The sequence below is a fragment of the Cherax quadricarinatus genome, chromosome 32 (genome assembly GCF_038502225.1).
Source record: "Cherax quadricarinatus isolate ZL_2023a chromosome 32, ASM3850222v1, whole genome shotgun sequence".
In the NCBI taxonomy this organism is placed as follows: Eukaryota; Metazoa; Arthropoda; class Malacostraca; order Decapoda; family Parastacidae; genus Cherax; species Cherax quadricarinatus.
Window position 1 is genome coordinate 30,655,238 of NC_091323.1, and position 25,500 is coordinate 30,680,737.

The 25,500-nt window shown below is 41.3% G+C and overlaps 1 protein-coding gene across 9 annotated transcripts in view; it reads left to right on the forward strand.

Moving 5' to 3' along the window:
* Nucleotides 1–11,966: 11,966 nt before the first annotated feature.
* The window catches only part of LOC128690140 (lysosomal protective protein), a 64,655-nt gene continuing 51,121 nt past the window's right edge, over nucleotides 11,967–25,500 (forward strand). The window contains exon 1 of one of the 9 annotated variants that reach the window (XM_070090594.1): nucleotides 11,967–12,109. In XM_070090594.1, the coding sequence (XP_069946695.1) occupies nucleotides 12,067–12,109 (43 nt within the window). In that variant the 5' untranslated portion in view covers nucleotides 11,967–12,066. The other 8 variants (XM_070090602.1, XM_070090593.1, XM_070090596.1 and 5 more) reach the window with 8 other exon arrangements.

Genomic DNA, 25,500 nt, shown 5'->3' on the forward strand with positions numbered 1-25,500 from the left:
GAAGGACTCCTTCATTGTCGTCTGCACAGACGACACAGAAGCATCAAAACTAATGGAAGACTCCTTAGTCAGGACCCTACAAACACCACAATTTACTCTATCCCCATCTCCATTCTTGAAGTCGAAACGTTCGGTCTTTGTGAAAAGACTGGACAATATCGTCACCTCTCTCTCTACTGAAGCACTGAAGACATCTATTGAGGAACAAAACACCAGGGCCTCGGTAGACAGTGTCTCCAAGATCCCTAACTCCTCATCTATGCTAAAGATTACATTCTCAGACATCTCCATGGCTGCCCAAGCTCTCTCTGACGGTCTGGCCATCTCATATTACCACATTCACCCTAGTCATATAGAACAAGAACGTTTCACATACATCTCCCACTGCTGGACCCCCTGCTACTATAAACACAAGGACTGCCCCATCAAGGATAAGAAGTTTTGCTCAAAATGTGGGAATGATGGACATGATTTCAGATCCTGCACCATTACTACAGCACCAACATGTCTTCACTGCAAGGGTAATCATCGCACCCTTACAGCTAAGTGCCCACTCAGGAAAGAAACATAATGAAGAAAACTAAAGTTCTGAAGAACACCTCCAATTTACCGACATACGCTGCAATAACCAAACCACAAACCGACACCACCAAGACTACACGCTAATCTACAGGCACCATCGCCCAGCAACTCCCTCTCTCCACTCCCCGACGGTGCTCCCTCCAAGGTGCTGTACTGGAAATATAAACACATATGCAGTATAATGTGATCCTTTATTGACAACGTTTCACTCACACAGTGGGCTTTTTCAAGTCACACACAGATCTGTGTGACTTGAAAAAGCCCACCGTGTGGGTGAAACGTTGTCAATAAAGGATCACATTATACTGCATATGTGTTTATATTTCCACTGTGTCGGTATTTGATACCATTTATTTCCAAGGTGCTGTACTGCATGGTGTATGCACACCTTGCAAACGCAGCAAACCCCGGCACTTTCAACACCACTATTAACGAACTATTCCGTCTGAACAACATTCCTGCCTAAAATTTTCCGGACTCCACACCTTCAGCAGACATCCTCAAGATCCTTCCCAACTCCCTGAACTTTACTGCACCTGCAGACCTTTCTCCTGCCCTAGCAACTGCTCCTGTAACTTCTATAACCACTTCCCCCCCTCAAGGAAGGTTCCTTGATGTTGGTGAGGGGCTCTTGATTTAGGGAATTGGATCTGTGCTCCAGTTCCCCGAATTAAGCCTGAATGCCTTCCACATCCCCCCACCCAGGCGCTGTATAATCCTCCGGGTTTAGCGCTTCCCCTTGATTATAATAATAATAATATAACCACTTCCACCGCTGACAACGTTGATCATGCTGCCTCAACCACCGTCTCCCACCTCTCCCAGCCTGCTGTTACACAACCATTACACCTCTCCACTGCTCCTGTGGACCCTCAGTCGCCTGCTACCACCATTGTAGATTCGCCCAATGAATCCACTCCAGAAGAGGAAGTTAGCGACGACTCCAGTAAACCCTCATGGGAAAACCTTACGTTCTACACCACTTCTTCAAATACTGACACCATGACCTGTACTGAACTCTACAAAAGCCTCGGTGCTGGAACAGTCTAAGTATGCATGTGAATCACCGCTTCATTTCACACTCACCCAAGTTCTTGAGTTCATCAAGCCTCTACGTTTCACCTTCAGTAACAAGGCTAAATTATACCTCCTATCTAGGAGCAGCTTCGAAAAGTTCGAAAATGGCTCCATTGCTAACCTGCCTCCTCAGTTACTCCTATAACTTCCATATGTTCTACCCTCTGATGTGACCTAGCCTGCTGCCAGCTACTCAAGATTCAAGACTTCAACTACCACAAGTTCGATGCAACAGTCCCTGCTATTCCTGTTCTCAAGTCTGCCCCACAATCGCCTTAGCTGCTGGGTTAAACCCTGGCTCTATTTCTCTGACTAAGAACACTCCTCTCCAGAGCTGTTCTTCATCTGTCCCGTCTTCCCCGCTCATCCCATTGGGATCTTACCTGTACTTGTTTGCTTTGCTTGCCTGTACTGTACTTCCTACAATAGTGATGGACTGAACACATCGATTCCAGGCTGAGACTGATTACCTGAAACTCCTCTCCTAACCCATTTCTACTTTACATTGGACTGATGAAGCCACCGTGTGGCGAAACGTTTCTTCAATAAAGATTCCCATATGTTGCAAAAGTGTCTCAATTCTTCAACTTGTCGGTTTTCAAAACTATTCATCACACAATGCTTCTGTCTTTAAGATTCATATGATCCTCAGGCCGTCATTACCTTTCAACTTAACAACACTTCGTAACTACTCAACAACCTGGAATCCAAAGCCGGGCTTTGTAATTTTCGATCCTGTTATTCTGCCCCGGGTATTTGTGGCAATTTTCCATATTTTTCTTTTGGATGGTGGTAAAGTATTCTTTTCCCTTTTCTTTCTCTACAGTTCAGAACAGCGGTCGAGGCTCGAGAGACCACTTCATTTTTTTAGCAACACGGATTTGTACGGCTTGGTGTTGGAGCCGGTCATATCTTGTTGGTGGAACCGGTCATGTCTTGGTGGTGGAACCGATCATGGCTTGTTGGTGGAACCGATCATGTCTTGGTGGAACCGGTCATGTCTTGGTGGTGGAACCGATCATGTCTTTTTGGAATCGGTCATGTCTTGGTGGAACCGGTCATGTATTGGTGGAACCGGTCATGGCTTGTTGGTGGAGCCGGTCATAAACTCAGGAACGGGCAGTGGTTTTCTTCGCTCTTCTGGTTATAGACTGAGAAATCTTAGAACAGTTTTTTCCCCGCCAAGATTTTGGTAATACAATATTTTCTCCCAAAACGAAAAAAATATTTATAACATTTTTGGGAATTTTCTATGTTAGATATGCCCAAATGAGATAAATCTGTGGACTAAAATCTTACATTACTAATAGGTATCAGTACGTCACCATTAAAGACACAGCATCAGCAACACGGCCACTTGATACTGGAGTTCCGCAGGGAAGTGTCCTTGGTCCCCTGCTCTTCCTCATGTACATCAATGACCTTCCAAACGTATCCCAACACCTGAAACCCATTCTCTTTGCTGATGACACGACTTATGTCATCTCTCACCCTAATCTTGCCACCCTCAATACCATTGTGAATGAGGAGCTGATTAAAATATCGACTTGGATGACAGCCAATAAACTTACGCTTAACACTGACAAAACTTACTATATCATGTTTGGTAGCAGAGCAGGAGATGCACAAATTAACATTAAGATTGACAACACTCTAATTACCAGAAATAATGGGGGAAAATTCCTAGGCTTATACCTTGACAACAACCTGAATTTCAGCACCCATATCCAGCATATAGCCAAAAAAGTATCCAAAACGGTTGGGATCCTCTCCAAGATACGATACTACGTGCCGCAAAATGCCCTTCTCACACTATACCACTCACTTATTTATCCATACCTCACCTATGCTATTTGTGCTTGGGGATCAACTGCAGCAACACACCTAAAGCCAATAATAACCCAACAAAAAGCTGCAGTAAGAATAATCACTAAATCCCATCCCTGGCAGCACACCCCCCCCCCACTCTTCAAAGATCTAAACTTACTCCCAGTTCAGTACATCCACACTTACTACTGTGCAATCTATATCTACAGGGCCTTAAACTCTAATATCAACCTTGACCTAAAACGCTTTCTTGATAGTTGTGACAGAACCCACAGGCATAACACCAGAAACAAACATCTCTACGACATTCCCCGTGTCCGACTAAACCTTTACAAAAATTCAATGTATGTCAAAGGCCCTAAAATCTGGAATACCCTACCTGAGAACTCTAGAACTGCAGACACATTCATCACCTTCAAAACTACCATTAGAAAACATCTTATCTCCCTGATACACCCCGTCAACTAACTACACGAATACCACCTGGTGGTTCACACTTACACTCGCTCACTCATTTGACCATAAACAGAAATATTAATCTCAGTCTTAAAATAATGAATCCTGTGATACTCCAATACTGAAACTATATACTGTGCCAAAACAAAAGCATTCACATTGCTAAACTCACAAACTAGTATTTAGTCACTTAGCCATAATACCAACTTACCTCATAATTTGTAATATTTTACAATTAAGAATAAAACTAAGTATGCCCGAAATGCCTAGCCATGCTAAGCGTTCTAGTGGTACACTCTGTAATCACAATTTTACTACATGTAAACCAAACAATAACCAAATTTCTGTAAACTCAGCATTGTAATCCTTATAGAGAATAAACTTTGAATTGAAAGGGTATTAAAAGAGGACAACATCAAAGCTGCTTTCATAGAAAACCTGGAAGCTTTCTACAACAGATGGGAACATAAAAAGTCTGGGCTGAATGGTACTGCCCTTGATACTGGCCATGTAGTCACAAACTGTAAGGCTGGAGGCGATGTCCTGGTAGTCAGTAAATGTGGGGCTGATAGTGCTGTCCTGGGAGACAGTAATGGTGAAGCTGGAGGTGCTGTCCTGGGAGACAGAAATGGTGAAGCTGGAGGTGCTGTCCTGGGAGACAGTAATGGTGAAGCTGGAGATGCTGTCCTGGGAGACAGTAATGGTGAAGCTGGAGGTTCTGTCCTGGGAGACAGTAATGGTGAAGCTGGAGATGCTGTCCTGGGAGACAGTAATGGTGAAGCTGGAGATTTTGTCCAGGTAGTCGGGAATTATACGCAGGAAGGAATACATATAAATGACCTCATAGGGGACAGGAGCCATAGTAGGGAAACAAGTGTAGTCAAAGATAAGATAAAACCAATATTGCGAACTAGAAATACCGCAGGAAATAGCAAACAAGAGGACTCCACTAGCAATAGTGAGGATATATTACCAAAAACAACTGGTGGGAGCTCCATTGTTGGTGCTAGGGAGGATAGGAATAAGACAGGGAAACATGCACCAATAGGGAATACAGTCACAGAAACCCAAGGCAAACGGAAACCAAGCCTGTGCACATACTATGCACTTGGTATCTGCTGGCATGGGAAATCTGGAAAAACAGATGGGACGTGCAACTATGACAACCTTAGAAAATGCCATGCCCATATGACAACAGGAAAATGCAAACTCCCTTCCTGTAAGCTTTTTCACCCTGAACTGTGTACCTCTTCAGTACAGGAAAGACTGTGCTATAACTTAAATTGCCAGGCATACTATCTAAAGGGGACAAAAAGATACAAAACATCCAGGCCATGGGAAAACCTGGGTAGCCACAGCCACTCAAGAGGGAGAGGTTTTTTAGTGCCAGGAAGGAAAAAAAACTGGCAGGAAATGGCAGAAATCGTACACCAAATCCAGTCATTCCTGGAGTGGAACCACAGTCGATGGCCTCCACTCCAAACCAACAGATACAGATACTAATGTTGATAAATTAGACACATATACAACTCTTGGGAATCTTCATTGAGGAAACGTTTCGCCACACGGTGGCTTCATCAGTCCATACGAAGGAGAAACTTGAAGAACAGGATGAGAATGAGGTAATCAGTCCCTCAACCTTGAGTCGATGTGTTCAGTCCATCAATCTTGAATATTCTATTCAAGATTGATGGACTGAACACATCGACTCAAGGTTGAGGGACTGATTACCTCATTCTCATCCTGTTCTTCAAGTTTCTCCTTCGTATGGACTGATGAAGCCACTGTGTGGCGAAACGTTTCCTCAATGAAGATTCCCAAGAGTTGTATATGTGTCTAATTTATCAACATGTCGGTTCTCTGAAGCATTCATCTACAAACAGATACTAATGCCGGAAAAAAAATCCCCCCCCCAGTACCAACAATACCACCAGTCCGATAACATTCTTCTTTGCAAATATACAGGGTCTAAAGCCAACAACAAACAACAAAATACCTTTCATCCGTGGACTGCTTGCAGAGGCAAAGGCAATGTTCGCGGCTTTCACTGAGACCCACATAAAGGATCACTTGGACAACGAAATATGGATCCCAGGTTACAACCTATACAGATGTGACAGAGTGAACAGGCAAAAGGGGGGGTTGGCCTGTACATTGCAGAGTCACTTGTTTGCACAGAACTGCTTAATGCCTCAAATGATGTAGTGGAAGTTTTAGCAGTAAACGTCGAGAACCAAAACCTAGTCATTGTGGTAGTCTACAAGCCTCCGGATGCAACATCCCAGCAATTCCAGGAACAGCTGTTAAAAATTGACCACTGTCTGGAAAATCTTCCAGCTCCTGCACCCAACATCTTGCTCCTGGGGGATTTCAACTTAAGGCACCTAAAATGGAGGAATATAGCAAATAATATTGTTGCAGTAATAACACCAGGAGGCAGCTCTGATGAAAACTCACACTCACACGAGCTTTTAAATCTCTGCACAAAATTCAATTTAAACCAGCAAATAATAGAGCCTACTAGACTGGAGAATACACTAGACCTCATCTTCACTAACAATGATGATCTGATAAGAAATGTCACCATATCAAAAACAATATACTCAGATCACAACATAATTGAGGTTCAGACATGTATGCGTGGAGCGCCAGACCGACATAATGAGACTAGTCACGAGGGAGCATTTACCAAATTCAACTTCAATAACAAAAACATAAAGTGGGACCAAGTGAACCAAGTCCTAACCGATATAAGCTGGGAAGATATACTAAGCAACACAGACCCCAACTTATGCCTATAACAGATTAACTCGGTGGCACTCGATGTATGCACAAGGCTTATTCCTCTAAGAAAAAGGAGGAGTAGATGTAAAATAGAAAGAGACAGGCGCTCCCTTTACAGGCGACGGAAAAGAATAACAGAGCGGCTAAAAGAGGTCAATATATCTGAAATGCGTAGGGAGACACTGGTCAGAGAAATAGCAAGCATCGAACTTAAGCTAAAAGAATCCTTTAGGAGTCAGGAATCGCGGGAAGAACTAAAAGCCATAAATGAAATCGAAAGAAACCCAAAGTATTTCTTCTCCTATGCCAAATCAAAATCGAGAACAACGTCCAGTATTGGGCCCCTACTTAAACAAGATGGGTCCTACACAGATGACAGCAAGGAAATGAGTGAGCTACTCAAGTTCCAATATGACTCAGTTTTTAGCAAGCCGCTAACCAGACTGAGAGTCGAAGATCAAAATGAATTTTTTATGAGAGAGCCACAAAATTTGATTAACACAAGCCTATCCGATGTTATCCTGACGCCAAATGACTTCGAACAGGCGATAAATGACATGCCCATGCACTCTGCCCCAGGGCCAGACTCATGGAACTCTGTGTTCATCAAGAACTGCAAGAAGCCCCTATCATGAGCCTTTTCCATCCTATGGAGAGGGAGCATGGACACGGGGGTCGTCCCACAGTTACTAAAAACAACAGACATAGCCCCACTCCACAAAGGGGGCAGTAAAGCAACAGCAAAGAACTACAGACCAATAGCACTAACATCCCATATCATAAAAATCTTTGAAAGGGTCCTAAGAAGCAAGATCACCACCCATCTAGAAACCCATCAGTTACACAACCCAGAACAACATGGGTTTAGAACAGGTCGCTCCTGTCTGTCTCAACTATTGGATCACTACGACAAGGTCCTAAATGCACTAGAAGACAAAAAGAATGCAGATGTAATATATACAGACTTTGCAAAAGCCTTCGACAAGTGTGACCATGGTGTAATAGCGCACAAAATGCGTGCTAAAGGAATAACAGGAAAAGTCGGTCGATGGATCTATAATTTCCTCACTAACAGAACACAGAGAGTAGTCGTCAACAGAGTAAAGTCCAAGGCAGCTACGGTGAAAAGCTCTGTTCCACAAGGCACAGTACTCGCTCCCATCTTGTTCCTCATCCTCATATCCGACATAGACAAGGATGTCAGCCACAGCACCGTGTCTTCCTTTGCAGATGACACCCGAATCTGCATGACAGTGTCTTCCATTGCAGACACTGCAAGGCTCCAGGCGGACATCAACCAAATCTTTCAGTGGGCTGCAGAAAACAATATGAAGTTCAACGATGAGAAATTTCAATTACTCAGATATGGTAAACATGAGGAAATTAAATCTTCATCAGAGTACAGAGTACAAAACAAATTCTGGCCACAAAATAGAGCGAAACACCAACGTCAAAGACCTGGGAGTGATTATGTCGGAGGATCTCACCTTCAAGGACCATAACATTGTATCAATCACATCTGCTAGAAAAATGATAGGATGGATAATGAGAACCTTCAAAACTAGGGAGGCCAAGCCCATGATGACACTCTTCAGGTCACTTGTTCTATCTAGGCTGGAATATTGCTGCACACTAACAGCACCTTTCAAGGCAGGTGAAATTGCCGACCTAGAAAATGTACAGAGAACTTTCACGGCGCGCATAATGGAGATAAAACACCTCCATTACTGGGAGCGCTTGAGGTTCCTAAACCTGTATTCCCTGGAATGCAGGAGGGAGAGATACATGATTATATACACCTGGAAAATCCTAGAGGGACTAGTACCGAACTTGCACACGAAAATCACTCACTACGAAAGCAGAAGACTTGGCAGACGATGCACCATCCCCCCAATGAAAAGCAGGGGTGTCACTAGCACGTTAAGAGACCATACAATAAGTGTCAGGGGCCCGAGACTGTTCAACTGCCTCCGAGCACACATAAGGGGGATTACCAACAGACCCCTGGCAGTCTTCAAGCTGGCACTGGACAAGCACCTAAAGTCAGTTCCTGATCAGCCGGGCTGTGGCTCGTACGTTGGTTTGCGTGCAGCCAGCAGCAACAGCCTGGTTGATCAGGCTCTGATCCACCAGGAGGCCTGGTCAAAGACCGGGCCGCGGGGGCGTTGACCCCTGGAACTCTCTCCAGGTAAACTCCAGGTAATATATACCTGTAACAAATGTATTAAATACAAGGATTAAACTCAAGGAAAGTCAGGTTGTAGGTGACGTTACTCCCCTCAGTGTTTTAAAAATGGCTGAGTCAGCAGAACAGGTGAGGAGACAACAACACGACACAACCCCCGATAAATGGAATTGAGGGGGATTTGGAAGGATAAAACCATGGGTTAAACCTTTCTGATCTACCATTTTAGATTTTAGATTTTGCCACCGAAGTGGCTAGTTTACCAGAATGGAAAGGAGTTAGAAGTTAATTGGTGAAGCCAGACTGTGAAGTGAGATGGGAAGGGGAGTGTGTAATAAGGGGTTAACTGTAAGGGTTTTGTGAAGTTAAGGGAAAAGTGAGCAGTGAAGAGGGTTTTGAAGAGGAAATTTTACTAGTAATTCAGTGGTGATTGCTAAAGCAGATACTAAGTGTACTAGGGTACTAGGGACTGGAAAAGAGAAATAAATATTATTGTATATGAGTAAAAGAGCGAAGAGTGAAAATGGCAGGCATTAGGGGGTACAGGCTGCCATAATTATATTTATATTTCTTCTTCAATTCCATGAAGAAAGAAATCAGTCATGGGGGCTGGAAAAGGTGAATGGAGTAACAGCGCCCTGGACAGTAAAAGGCCAACAGTTGCCATCCTACCAGAAAAGTAAATGTCACTATCGCCACAAGGTATGGCAACACCGCATACCCAAACAAAAATTAGTGGCACACAGCTCTTATTGTAGCGCTCTTAAGTAAGTAAGTAAGTAAGTTTATTCAGGTATACACAAATACAGTTACATAGAATTATCATACATAGCAGCATATGTGTAGAGAACATAAGTGGTGATATCCAAATTAATCCAGGACCTCAAACTATTGTGCAGACGCAAAACAGACAGACAAATGACGGCGATAATGACGGTCTAGTAGCTAGGAATGATAACTTTAACTCCATATGTAATGCATACATAGGTCAATGTGAGACAATACAGCCATTATTATCTCAAACACTACCAAACAGGTGCATACACTGTACTAAAGTACGCATGAAAAACAGAAAAGGCACCTTATGTAAAATGTGTAAGGGGTGGGTGCATGATGGATGTATGTACAATTATAGCAACGGTGCCAGAATTCATTTTGTGTGTAACAAATGCACTTTGGCACAGTTACCCTTTAGCAGTGATGACATTGATTTACCTAATTTTAATACAAATGACCCATTGCCATATATTGATGATTATGATTGTTTTATGAAAACAGGCCTTCACTTTATTCAGGTCAATGCAAGATCACTTCTTCCTAAATTGGCAGAGATTAGGATTCTAGCTAACAAAATTAGGGCGGCAGTTATAACCCTCTCTGAATCTTCGTTGGATGATACGGTGACTGACGACGAGGTCAAAATAGATGGTTACATAGGAACAGAAAGGGTGGTGGAGTATGTGCCTACATTAGAAATGACTTAGCTTACAACCCAAGACCTGATTTAAATAACAATAAACTGGAGATTCTATGGTTTGAAGTGCTGCTTCCTAAGACCAAACCCATCTTAGTAGGAACTAGTTACCGCCCTCCTACCCAGGACCAGTTCTTAGAAGACTTTTCCAGAGTCTTGTCCGGATTTGAAAACAATTGCGAGACAATAATACTGGGCGACTTCAATATCTGTTTTCAGCAACAAAATAACGGGCTATGCAAAAGGTATAAGCAAATTCTAGGATTAAATAGTTACACTCAACTAATTAATACTCGAACCCGGATCACACAGTTCTCAGCCACCCTAATTGACCACATACTTTGTAACCGCTCTGAGAACATAAGTCAGTCAGGCGTCATTACCACAGGTCTTAGTGATCATTTCATCATTTACTGCACCAGGAAAATCACTAGGGATAGGATAGGCCTACACAGGACAATAAAAATGAAGTCAACTAGAAACTACAGTAAAGAAACACTGGTAAATAGGCTACACAATTGTGACTGGTCAGAGATAACAAGTTGCACGGACGTAAACGATGCCTGGGAAAAATTCAAAACAATGTTCACTACCATCCTTGATAATATTGCACCAGTTAAAGAGGTTAGGATTAAACGAAGAACTGAACCCTGGATGAATACTGAGATATTAGATAATATGAAATTCAGAGACCAGCTGCTAAAAAGATTTAAAGCAAACAGACAGGATATTGCAGCACTAAATGAATTCCAAAGGGTGAGGAACAGAGTACAGAGGCTTATAAAAGGAGCAAAGGCAAAGCACTACTGCTCAAAAATTGAAGAGTATAAGCATAACCCCAGAAAGCTCTGGCAACAACTAAAACAGTTGGGGTATAGCCATAAGCCAGTAGATAGGTCTAACATAGTACTCACTATCGATAATGAGGTATGCCACGAAACATCTAAGGTGGCAAATTGCTTTAATTCCTACTACACATCTGTTGCATCAACACTAGTAAGTAAACTACCAGCTGCATCAAATACCACCCCTCAAGGAAGGTTCCTTGATGTTGGTGAGGGGCTCTTGATTTAGGGAATTGGATCTGTGCTCCAGTTCCCCGAATTAAGCCTGAATGCCTTCCACATCCCCCCCCCCCAGGCGCTGTATAATCCTCCGGGTTTAGCGCTTCCCCCTTGATTATAATAATAATAATAATAATAATAATGCATCAAATACCTTTAACACAGACTCTGATAAGTTTCAAACATACTATACCAATAAAGGGGTAACCCCAAACAGTTGTCAACTAGTAAGTGTATCTCATGACTTTATTCAAAAAGAACTAAGCAGGTTAAACCCAACTAAGAGCACAGGCCCTGATAACATCCCGTGTAAGTTCCTAAAAGATGGTGCTTCTGAACTGTCAATCCCTATTGCTCACATAATAAATCTATCAATCACCATTAATACCGTACCGGAGGGGTTCAAGGAGGCCAGAGTTACTCCTATCTTCAAGAAAAATAGTAGGTCTGATGTAAGCAACTATAGGCCTGTTAGTATACTCAGTATAATATCTAAAATTCTAGAGAGGGCGGTGTATTCTCAAGTAGTTAAGTACCTTTATGACAACAACATTCTCCATAGCTATCAATCGGGCTTTAGAAGATCCTACTCAACCGACACCTCCCTTATTAATCTGATGGATTACCTGAGAACTGAAATGTCAAAGGGGAACCTCATAGGTATGGTAACCTTAGACCTGCAAAAGGCCTTCGATACTGTCAACCACAATATATTATGTAATAAACTTCAAGCTATCGGTATAGGTTCTGTAGACTGGTTTAAGTCCTACCTTAGCAACAGGAGACAAATAGTCAAAATCAACAAAACAGAATCAGAACCCCTGCCGATAACATGTGGAGTTCCCCAAGGTAGTATTCTGGGTCCCTTATTATTCTTATGTTATGTCAATGATATGCCTATCAGTGTCAAGTGCAAACTCCTACTGTATGCAGATGACAGTGCTCTGTTAGTGTCAGGTAAAGACCCACAAGATATTGCTAATGTTTTAACACTGGAACTGGAGTCCTGCAGCAAATGGTTAGTAGACAATAAACTATCATTACACCTAGGGAAAACTGAAGCCATTCGCTTTGGCACGAAACATAAACAGAGAAGGGTAAATAATTTTAATGTTCAATGTAATGGGGAGCCCATCACTTTGGTTTCATCAGTAAAATATTTGGGAATCCCCTTTGACCCATGCATGTCAGGAGAATTGATAGGGAACAGTGTAGTAAAGAAAGCGAATGCCAGACTGAAGTTCCTGTATAGACAAGCACAGTCTACCTACTGAGGCTCGCAGGACCCTATGTCTAGCCCTTAAGATAAGATAAGATAAGATTTCGTTCGGATTTTTAACCCCGGAGGGGTTAATCCAAGAAAGTCAGTGCGTCATCGAGGACTGTCTAACTTATTTCCATTGGGGTCCTTAATCTTGTCCCCCAGGATGCGACCCACACCAGTCGACTAACACCCAGGTACCTATTTGCTGCTAGGTGAACAGGACAACAGGTGTAAGGAAACGTGTCGAAATGTTTCCACCCGCCGGGAATCGAACCCTTATACAATGCCATATGGGTTACGCTTGCTCTTCTTGGTACTCTGCCTTGACAAAAAAACTGAAAGATAGACTGCAAATCACCCAGAACAAAATTGTAAGATTCATCCTGGGGCTGGGACCAAGAGAACATATAGGCCAGGATGAATTACAGCAGTTGGATATGCTGAATGTTGAAGACAGAGTAAAACAACTGAAGCTAAATCATGTTTATAAAATTGCTCACAAACAATATCCAGAATATCTTGCTGTCAATTTTGTCAAGGTTGGGAACCAAAGCAATCATAGTACTAGGGGGAGAGAGCACAACTTTGTAGTACCCACAGTCAGTGGCCAGGCTTCAAACACCTTTTATTTACAGCAATAAAGGAATGGAACAGACTGCCCACACATGTCAAAGCCAGTCATAGCATGAACCAGTTCAAGAAGACTGCCAAAAGGTGTCTGATGAATGTAGCTACAGAAAGGGAGGGGAATGATTTTCTATTTTTTAGCTAACATACGTGTAAATTTTACCTTATTCCTAGTAATGACCCTCGTATTGTATATAGTCTTAATGACCTTGGTGTAGTAGATAGTCTTTTTAGTATGATAATAAGATGTTATCTTCATTGTAGAATAATAAGAAAATATTATAACCTTTATATTATAATAATAAGGTAAAAGGACCCCAATGGAAATAAGTCACTCTGTCTGACTTTTTTGGGTTATCCTAGGTTCTCTACACACATGCTGCTATGTATGATAATTCTATGTAACTGTATTTGTGTATACCTGAATAAACTTACTTACTTACTTACTTACAACTATAAGTGTAGAGTAAGTTACAAAATGATACGTAGTGAAGCTAATATTATTCAGGTATACACAAATACAGTTACATAGGAACCAGGAGCTGAGTCTCGACCCCTGTAACCACAATTAGGTGACATTATCATACATAGCAGTATGTGTGTAAAGAACCTAGGATAACCTAAAAAGTTAGAAAGTGACTTAGTTTATGTTTAGGTTTGTGTATATATTTTACTATTTTTTACAGTGTTTTAGACATGTTATGGTCACATAATAAATACAAATAATTATAATTTTTCTAGAGTACACTGGTAATGTAGTTTACATGTAACAAAATTGTTAGGCTGAACAGTCACTGTATTTCGGGAAAGATAAGTCGAAATGCTCTGAATAACTACTTTCAGTTATAAATTATACGCTATAGAAATAGCCAGTGATTTATAAGTGTTATTTGTATTGATGTATGTTAGAGTGTAAGTTATGAGTGAAGCAGCGAGTGAGTCAACTCTGGTGTGGTGGTCACCTGATGCACGAACATCTTCCTAATATTGATCTCACTTCTCCTGGTGTAAATAACTAACTTTATTTAGGTACAGGTACATATAAATACAGTTACATCAATTTTCATACATAGCAGCATATGTGCAGATTATTTATTTATTTATTTAATTATTTAGTAATTTAAGCATACATACAGAGGTACAAAAAATACAGGTAAGAGCAGCATGCCAAAGCCACTTATATGCATAGCATTATGGGCTGGCTTAAAATTAACTTAAGATTAACTAAGCAATGATGAAATCAGTGATAAAACATTATTGTAAACAGATAACTATAAAGCACAAATGAGTATTACAAAGACAGGTCATATGGTAGCTTGCATTGCTGTACATTCAGTTGGATGGAGTATTCTGTTAGGTAGTGTATTTAAAAAAATAATAAAGTTAGATTGGGTCCTAGGTTTAACATTTGTGTGATATAATTGTGAGTAACATATAGGATATACAATTTATAAGGTTCAGTTATTCAGTATTTATTTAGTTTTGAGTGAGTAAGTGATCTTTGAGAAGAGACTTGAATTTATAAACAGGTAGTGTTTTTTTTATATTTACAGGTAATGAATTCCAGATTTTAGGGCCTTTTATGTGCATTGAGTTTTTGCATAGCGTGAGATGGACACGAGGAACATCAAAGAGTGATCTGTGCCTTGTGTTATGGTCATGTGTTCTGTTGAGGTTGGCAAGGAGATGTTTGAGGGGAGGGTTAATATCAGAGTTAAGTGTTCTATGTATGTAATAGGTGCAATAATAAGTATGGATGTTTTGTATGGTGAGTAGGTTGAGTGTTTTGAATATTGGTGGAGTGTGTTGCCTGTAGTGAGAATTTGTTATCATTCTAACTGCAGCCTTTTGTTGGGTAATTAGTGGTCTGAGATGGTTAATTGTTGTTGAGCCCCATGCACAAATTCCATAGGTGAGATAGGGGTAAATAAGAGAGTGATAAAGGGCCAGGAGGGCTGACTGTGGAACATAGTACCGTATCTTCGATAGTATGCCTACAGTCTTGGAAATTTTCTTAGAAATTTGTTGTATATGTGTATGAAATTTGAGTCTATTATCGAGGTGGATTCCTAAGAATTTTCCCTCTGTTAGCTTTGTGATAGGTGATCCATTTATTGTTATGTTAAGAGGTACATCTGTAGCTCTGTTACCAAACTGAATGAAGTAGGTTTTGTCAATGTTTAGTGTAAGTTTGTTAGTCCTCATCCAGGTAGATATTTTCTGTAATTCGGTGTTTACAGTATTGGCTAGCGTGACTGGGCTCGGGTGAGAGAAGACATATGTAGTGTCATCTGCAAAAAGTGTGGGTTTGAGTAATTGCGAAGCATTTGGTAGGTCATTTATGTATAGGAGAAAGAGAAGAGGGCCAAGGACACTTCCCTGTGGGACACCAACTGTAATTTGTTGTGCGGAAGAGCTTGCCCCATTTGCGTACACATATTGGCTTCTGTTGCTGAGGTAAGACTTGAGGTATCTAGGATAACCCAAAAAAGTCAGCGATGTATTTCCATTGGGGTGAATATTATACGTACAACAGTATGACCCTAATGGGTTTAGCGCTTGGTTTTGATTATAATAATATACATGCAGCAGCTACTAGTGTAGAGTAGACTTCTCTGAGGTGCTGGGACAGTAGTACTCATTTGTAAGATAGTATCTTCATATATTAGTCTCAACTTTCTTGGGTTATCCTGGATGGCTAACCCTCCGGGTTAAAAATCCAAACAAATCCTCAATCTTAAGTGTGAGCTCCATAATGAAGTGCTGTCATGTGACACATTCCTCATTCAACCCACTGGGCTTATCCTCATTTTCCTTGGATCGAACATTAATTTACCCTCTTCCCCAATTGTTATGTGACCCCTACAGGTTTATTACTTCCCCCGATTAAAAGAAAAAAATGTGTGATTCGAATTTGCTCTTTTTGATTGATTAAAGATGTTACTCTAATATATTTTGAAATCATAATGAATATGACACTATCACAGCAACGATGTTTGAACTTTTGATACAAGTTTTTTGCAAGTGCTTTCTTGCTATGGTAATTACTACAAGGTAAACCCAAGTAAACCCCTAAACTAAGAAATACTGTATAATTCAAATACAAATATAAATCTTTATTTCAGTGGAAATAAGTCACTTTGACTCTTGGGTTATCGTAGGTAATTTACACATGTTACTATGTTTACTGTGCTGCTTTATACCTGGAGAGGGTTTCGGGGGTCAATGCCCCCATAGCCCGGTCTGAGACCAGGCCTTGTGATGGATCAGGGTCTGATCAACCAGGCTGTTACTGCTGGCTGCATGCAGACCTACGTATGAACCACAGCCCAGCTAGTCGGGTACTGACTTAGGTGTTTGTCCAGCTCCTTGAAGATAGCCAGAGGTCTGTTGGTAATCCCCTTCATGTATGCTGGGCCCCTGACACTTACTGTGTTGTCTCTTAGTGTACATGTGACACCCCTGCTTTTCATTGGGGGATGTTCCATCTCCTGCTGAGTCTTTTGCTTTCGTTGGGAGTGATTTTCATGTGCAAGTTTGGTATTAATCCCTCTAGGATTTTCCAAGTCTATATTATCATGTATCTTTCTTGCCTACATTCCGGGGAATATAAATCAAGGGACTTCAACCGTTCTTAGTATCCCAGCATCCAGGTATCTTAGTAATTTAGGTGCTTATCGTACTTATGTGTGCCGTGAAAGTACTCTGTACACTCCAGGTGAGTGATTGTGCCTGTCTTGAAGGGGGCAGTTAGTGTACAGCAGTATTCCAGCCTAGAGAGAGCAAGCGATTTGAAGGGAATCATTATGGGTTTGGTGTCCCTATTTTGAAAGTTCTCATTATCCATCCTGTTATTTTTCTAGCAGATAAGATAGATACATTGTTATGGTCTTTGAAGGTGAAACCCTCTGACATTATCACTCCTGGGTCCTTCACATTAGTTTTTCACTCTATTGTGTGGTTAGAATTTGTTGTACTGTTTACCCTCGTACAGTTTTAATAACCTCAAGTTTTCCATATATGAGTAGTTGAAATTTCTCTTCATTGAACTTCATGTTTTCTGTGGCCCATTTAAAGATTTGGTTGATATTCGTTTGGGGTCTTGTGGTGTTTTCCTTGGAGGACACTGTCATGGCAATTTACTGTCATCCGCAAAAGAAGACATGGAGCTTTATTTATATATTTATTTATTTATTTATTAATTTGAACATGATACAGTGAAGTACAAAGGAATACAGTTATTACAGTGCAACATGCCAAAGCCGCTTGTATGCAGAGCATTATGGGCAGGCTTAAAATTAACTTAAAATTAACTAAGCAATGATATATTCAGTGGTAAAAACATTATTGTAAACAGATAACAATTTAGCACAAATGAGTATTACAAAGACAGGTCATATGGTCATTTACTGTGTTGCTGAACATTCAGTAGAATGGAGTATTCTGTTAGGTAATGTAATTAAAAAGTAAAGTTTGATTGGGTCACAGGTTAGACATTTATGAGATACAATAATGAGAAACATTTACGAGATACAATTATTCAGCTTACAATTATTTAGCTTACATCTCTTTCTATGTCAGATATGAGGAACAGGATGGGAGCAAGTACACGTACTGTGCCTTGTGGAAAAGAGCTTTTCACTGTAGTGGCCTCAGACTTTACTCTGTTTATTATCACTCTTTGTGTTCTATTTGTTAGGAAGTTATAGGTCCATCTACCAACATTTCCTGTTATTCCATTATCACGCATATTGTGCACTATTGCACTATAGTCACACTTGTCAAAGGCTTTCGCAAAGTCTGTGTATACTACGTCTGCATTTTGTTTATGGTCCAGTACCTGGGACAGGCAGGAGCGACCTGCTCTAAACCTTTGTTGCTCTCTGTAGTACATGTATTATGAGCCTCTAGTTAGCCAGACAGAATATCTGCCATGTTTTGCATTCAGTATTGCAACTATGTAGTAATAGCTGATGGGAAGTATTAAAAAGAGACACAAGCACTGAATTTGATAAAAGATGATTTCTTGTATTTAACATTCATATACAATGGACCCCTGAGTTTCGTGATTAATCCGTTCCGGAGAGTCTGCCTAATGATGAAATTGCCGAATGGCGAAACCATTTTCCCCATAAGAAATAATGGATATAAAATTAGTGAGGCTCAGGTTAGGGCGTGTAGAAAAGAGGGAGACTACTTCCCGGTAAAAGTAGGTCTTAGACAGGGATGTGTAATGTCACCATGGTTGTTTAATATATTTATAGATGGGGTTGTAAAAGAAGTAAATGCTAGGGTGTTCGGGAGAGGGGTGGGATTAAATTATGGGGAATTAAATACAAAATGGGAAGTGACAGTTACTTTTTGCTGATGATACTGTGCTTATGGGAGATTCTAAAGAAAAATTGCAAAGGTTAGTGGACGAATTTGGGAATGTGTGTAAAGGTAGAAAGTTGAAAGTGAACATAGAAAAGAGTAAGGTGATGAGAGTATCAAATTATTTAGATAAAGAAAAATTGGATATCAAATTGGGGAGGAGGAATATGGAAGAAGTGAATGTTATCAGATATTTGGGAGTTGATGTGTCAGCGGATGGATATATGAAGGATGAGGTTAATCATAGAATTGATGAAGGAAAAAAGGTGAGTGGTGCATTGAGGTATATGTGGAGGCAAAAAATGTTATCTATGGAAGCAAAGAAGGGAATGTATGAAAGTATAGTAGTACCAACACTCTTATATGGGTGTGAAGCTTGGGTTGTAAATGCTGCAGCAAGGAGGCAGTTGGAGGCAGTGGAGATGTCCTGTCTAAGAGCAATGTGTGGTGTAAATATTATGCAGAAAATTCGGAGTGTGGAAATTAGGAGAAAGTGTGGAGTTAATAAAAGTATTAGTCAGAGGGCAGAAGAGGGTTTGTTGAGGTGGTTTGGTCATTTAGAGAGAATGGATCAAAGTAGAATGACATGGAGACGGTATAAATCTGTAGGGGAAGGAAGGCAGGGTAGGGGTCGTCCTCGAAAAGGTTGGAGGGAGGGGGTAAAGGAGGTGTTGTGGGCATGGGGTTTGGACTTCCAGCAAGCGTGCATGAGCGTGTTAGATAGGAGTGAATAGAGATAAATGGTATTTGGAACCTGAGGATATGTTGGGGTGTGAGCAGGGTAATATTTAGTGAAGGGATTCAGGGAAACCGGTTATTTTATATAACCGGACTTGAGTCCTGGAAATGGGAAGTACAATGCCTGCACTCTAAAGGAGGGGTTTGAGATATTGGCAGTTTGGAGAGATATATTGTGTATTTTTATACTTATATACTTCTAAACTGTTGTATTCTGGGCACCTCTGCAAAAACAGTGATTATGTGTGAGTGTGGTGAAAGTGTTGAATGATGATGAAAGTATTTTCTTTTTGGGAATTTTCTTTCTCTTTGGGTCACCCTGCCTCGTTGGGAGATGGCTGACTTGTTGAAAAAAAAAAAATTAATCCGTTCCAGACACCCAAAAATATTAAAAAAAAAAAAATTATTTTTTCAAATTAAATAAAGATTTACGTACAGAAAACAATGAGAAATCAAGTACATATATATATATAATGATGATAACATTACACTTACCTTTACTGAAGACTTCTGGGTGGATGGAAGATGGGAGGAGGGGATAGGAGGAAGGTGTACACTATTGTTTGGAAGGGGAATCACCTTCCATAAAGACTTCAGGTACCAAATCCTTATCTGGGGTTACTTTCCTACTTTGTTTTTTAATGACACTGGGAACAACTTGAGTCACTGGACCCCTGTTGCACAAAATATCTGTCCAGAGAGCTCTGTTTCTGGTGTTTCTTTAAGATTTTTCTGAAGTGGGACACAACACTGTCATTGTACATGTTGCCAATATGGCCTGCAACAGCTTTGTCATGGTGAAGTTCATCTATAAATAATTGCACTTCAGTCCACTTTGCACAAATGTCCTTAATCTTTGAAGAAGGCACCTTCCTCCATCTCTCTTCCTCCTCCTCCTCCTCCTCCTCTGCAGCAGTTTCCTGAGCTGTTTTCTGTTGGTGTTGCAGATGAAGCTTTCCAGATCTGCAGCGGTTAGCTTTTCATCATGGTCCTCCACCAACTCTTCCACATCATTGAAACTCACATCTAACCCCATGGAATTCCCAGTGACACATTACTTTCCACAACTGGCATAGGCTCCTTAGGGTCATCCCCAAACCCTTCAAAATCCCTCTCTTGTACACATTGTGGCCACAATTTTCTCCAAGCAGAATTTAAAGTTTTGCAAGTCACTCCTTTCCAAGCCTTACCTATAAGGTGTATGCAAGTGAGGATATTGAAGTGATCTTTCCAGAACTCTCTTAGGGTCAGTTCAATGTCTGACGTCACTTCAAAGCACTTTTGAAACACTGCTTTGGTGTAGAGTTTTTTGAAGTTTGAAATGACCTGCTGGTCCATGGGATGGAGGAGAGGAGTTGTATTATGGGGCAAGAACTTCACAGTGATGAAAGTAAAGTCCTCCACCATTTGCTCTTCCAAATCTGGAGGATGAGCAGGAGCATTGTCCATTACCAGAAGGCACTTGAGTGGCAATTTATTTTCTAGGAGGTACAGTATTTCTTCACACTGGGGCCAAACACGTCATTAAACCAGTCAAGGAAAATTTCCCTTGTGACCCATGCCTTACTATTAGCCTTCCACATCACACACAAATTACTCTTGGCAACACTGTTTTTCTTGAACACTCTGGGATTTTCAGAGTGATACACCAGTAAAGGCTTCACTTTGCAATCCCCACTAGCATTACTACAAAACATGAGAGGTAGCCTGTCTTTCATAGGCTTGTGTCCTGGGAGTGCTGTTTCCTCCTGTGTGATGTAGGTCCTGTTTGGCATTTTCTTCCAAAAGAGGCCTGTTTCATCACAATTGAACACTTGTTGGGGTTTGAATTCTCCAGTGTTTGCATGCTCCTTAAACTCCTGTACAAACTACTCAGCCACTTTTTTTTTGTCAGAACTGGCAGGCTCACCATGCCTTACCACACTGTGTATGCCACTGAGCTTCTTAAATCTCTCAAACCAACCTTTGCTGGCCTTAAAATCACAAGCATCACCACTTGTTGCAGGCATTTTCTTCACGAGATCATTATGCCTTTTTACATATTATCGATTGCATAATACTATCTCCTGCTAACTGTTTTTGGGTAATCCACACCAACAATACCCTTTCCACTTCTTCGAGGGTTTACGATCTCTTTTTTGTCAGCATATCTACCCCTTTTGCAACAACAGCACACTATATTCCCTTTCCCTTCGCCATGATCGAAGTGATGATTGAATGGGGTTTGCCATACATCCTGGCAAGTTCTGTAACATGCACTCCTCTCTCATATTTTTCAATGATTTCCTTCTTGAATTTGATCGTATTCCTCACTTTCTTTACCGAAGGGCTGGCACTAGCTTTCCTTGGGGCCCATGGTGACTTATTTAGCAGTTGCAAGCACAAAAAAACAATGGATTATTATGAAATGTATTGTATGAACCCACAGGGTGATGGTCATGCACTGGTAAACAATGGCACACTAAGTGTGAATGGTGCGGGAGAGTGGCTTTGTGTGCGCGGTGATGGGCAGACATGTACTGGATGGTTGCCGAATCATGAGTCCAATCACGAACCACGAAGCTAAATTTTGGTGAAAAAACTTGCCAAAAGTCGAATTTCATGAAAGTCATGGCCGCTGAACAGCGGGGGTCTGCTGTACATAAATGTTAACTTTGGTTGATATTTTATCTCTTCAATGCTCACACTTTTTTTTTTTTTTTTATTAACACACCGCCAATTCCCTCCAAGGCAGGGTGGCCCGAAAAAGAAAAACTTTCATAATCATTCACTCCATCACTGTCTTCCCAGAGGGGTGCTTTACACAACAGTTTATAAAACTGCAACATTAACACCCCTCCTTCATAGTGCAGACACTGTACTTCCCATCTCCATTACTCAAGTCCGCCCTGCCGGTTTCCCTGAATCCCTTCATAAATGTTACTTTGCTCACACTCCAACAGCACATCAAGTATTAAAAACCACTTGTCTCCATTCACTTCTATCAAATACGCTCACACATGCTTGCTGGAAGTCCAAGTCCTTTACACACAAAACCTCCTTTCCCCCCTCCCTCCAACCTTTCCTAGGCTGACCCCTACCCCGCCTTCCCTCCACTACAGATTTATACACTCTCGAAGTCATTCTGTTTCGTTCCATTCTCTCTACATGTCCGAACCACCTTAACAACCCTTCCTCAGCCCTCTGGACAACAGTTTTGGCAATCCCACACCTTCTCCTAACTTCCAAACTGTGAATTCTCTGCATTATATTCACACCACACATGTCCCTCAGACATGACATCTCCACTGCCTCCAGCCTTCTCCTCGGTGCAACATTCATAACCCATGCTTCACACCCATATAAGAGCATTGGTATAACTATACTCTCATACATTCCCCTCTTTGCTTCAAAGGACAAAGTTCTTTGTCTCCACAGACTCCTAAGTGCACTGCTCACCCTTTTCCCCTCATCAGTTCTATGATTCACCTCATCTTTCTTAGACCCATCTGCTGACACATCCACTCCCAAATATCTGAATACATTCACTTCCTCCACACACTCTCCCTCCAATCTGATATCCAATCTTTCATCACCTAATCTTTTTGTTATCCTCATAACCTTACTCTTTCCTATAGTATTCACTTTTAATTTTCTTCTTTTACATACTCTACCAAATTCATCCACCAACCTCTGCAACTTCTCTTCAGAATCTCCCAAAAGCACAGTATCATCAGCAAAAAGCAACTGTGACAACTCTCACTTTGTGTTTGATTCTTTATCTTTTAACTCCACACCTCTTGCCAAGACCCCATCTATAAATATATTGAACAAGCATGGTGACATCACACATCCTTGTCTAAGGCCTACTTTTACTGGGAAATAATCTCCCTCTTTCCTACATACTCTAACCTGAGTCTCACTATCCTCGTAAAAACTCTTCACTGCTATCAGTAACCTACCTCCTATACCATACACCTGCAACATCTGCCACATTGCCCTCCTATCCACCCTGTCATATGCCTTTTCCAAATCCATAAATGCCACCAAAACCTCTTTACCCTTATCTAAATACTGTTCACCTATATGTTTCACTGTAAACACTTGCTCTACACACCCCCTACCTTTCCTAATCCCTCCTTGTTCATCTGTTATCCTACTCTCCGTCTTATTCTTAATTTTTTCAATAACAACTCTACCATACACTTTACCAGGTATACTCAACAGACTTTTTTTTTTTTTTATTTTTATTATCACACCGGCCGATTCCCACCAAGGCAGGGTGGCCCGAAAAAGAAAAACTTTCACCATCATTCACTCCATCACTGTCTTGCCAGAAGGGTGCTTTACACTACAGTTTTTAAACTGCAACATTAACACCCCTCCTTCAGAGTGCAGGCACTGTACTTCCCATCTCCAGGACTCAAGTCCGGCCTGCCGGTTTCCCTGAATCCCTTCATAAATGTTACTTTGCTCACACTCCAACAGCACGTCAAGTATTAAAAACCATTTGTCTCCATTCACTCCTATCAAACACGCTCACGCATGCCTGCTGGAAGTCCAAGCCCCTCGCACACAAAACCTCCTTTACCCCCTCCCTCCAACCCTTCCTAGGCCGACCCCTACCCCGCCTTCCTTCCACTACAGACTGATACACTCTTGAAGTCATTCTGTTTCGCTCCATTCTCTCTACATGTCCGAACCACCTCAACAACCCTTCCTCAGCCCTCTGGACAACAGTTTTGGTAATCCCGCACCTCCTCCTAACTTCCAAACTACGAATTCTCTGCATTATATTCACACCACACATTGCCCTCAGACATGACATCTCCACTGCCTCCAGCCTTCTCCTCGCTGCAACATTCATCACCCACGCTTCACACCCATATAAGAGCGTTGGTAAAACTATACTCTCATACATTCCCCTCTTTGCCTCCAAGGACAAAGTTCTTTGTCTCCACAGACTCCTAAGTGCACCACTCACTCTTTTTCCCTCATCAATTCTATGATTCACCTCATCTTTCATAAACCCATCCGCTGACACGTCCACTCCCAAATATCTGAATACGTTCACCTCCTCCATACTCTCTCCCTCCAATCTGATATTCAATCTTTCATCACCTAATCTTTTTGTTATCCTCATAACCTTACTCTTTCCTGTATTCACCTTTAATTTTCTTCTTTTGCACACCCTACCAAATTCATCCACCAATCTCTGCAACTTCTCTTCAGAATCTCCCAAGAGCACAGTGTCATCAGCAAAGAGCAGCTGTGACAACTCCCACTTTGTGTGTGATTCTTTATCTTTTAACTCCACGCCTCTTGCCAAGACCCTCGCATTTACTTCTCTTACAACCCCATCTATAAATATATTAAACAACCACGGTGACATCACACATCCTTGTCTAAGGCCTACTTTTACTGGGAAAAAATTTCCCTCTTTCCTACATACTCTAACTTGAGCCTCACTATCCTCGTAAAAACTCTTCACTGCTTTCAGTAACCTACCTCCTACACCATACACTTGCAACATCTGCCACATTGCCCCCCTATCCACCCTGTCATACGCCTTTTCCAAATCCATAAATGCCACAAAGACCTCTTTAACCTTATCTAAATACTGTTCACTTATATGTTTCACTGTAAACACCTGGTCCACACACCCCCTACCTTTCCTAAAGCCTCCTTGTTCATCTGCTATCCTATTCTCCGTCTTACTCTTAATTCTTTCAATTATAACTCTACCATACACTTTACCAGGTACACTCAACAGACTTATTCCCCTATTATTTTCGCACTCTCTTTTGTCCCCTTTGCCTTTATACACAGGAACTATGCACGCTCTCTGTCAATCCCTAGGTACCTTGCCCTCTTCCATACATTTATTAAATAATGGCACCAACCACTCCAAAACTATATCCCCACCTGCTTTTAACATTTCTATCTTTATCCCATCAGTCCCAGCTGCCTTACCCCCTTTCATTTTACCTACTGCCTCACGAACTTCCCCCACACTCACAACTGGCTCTTCCTCATTCCTACAAGATGTTATTCCTCCTTGCCCTATACA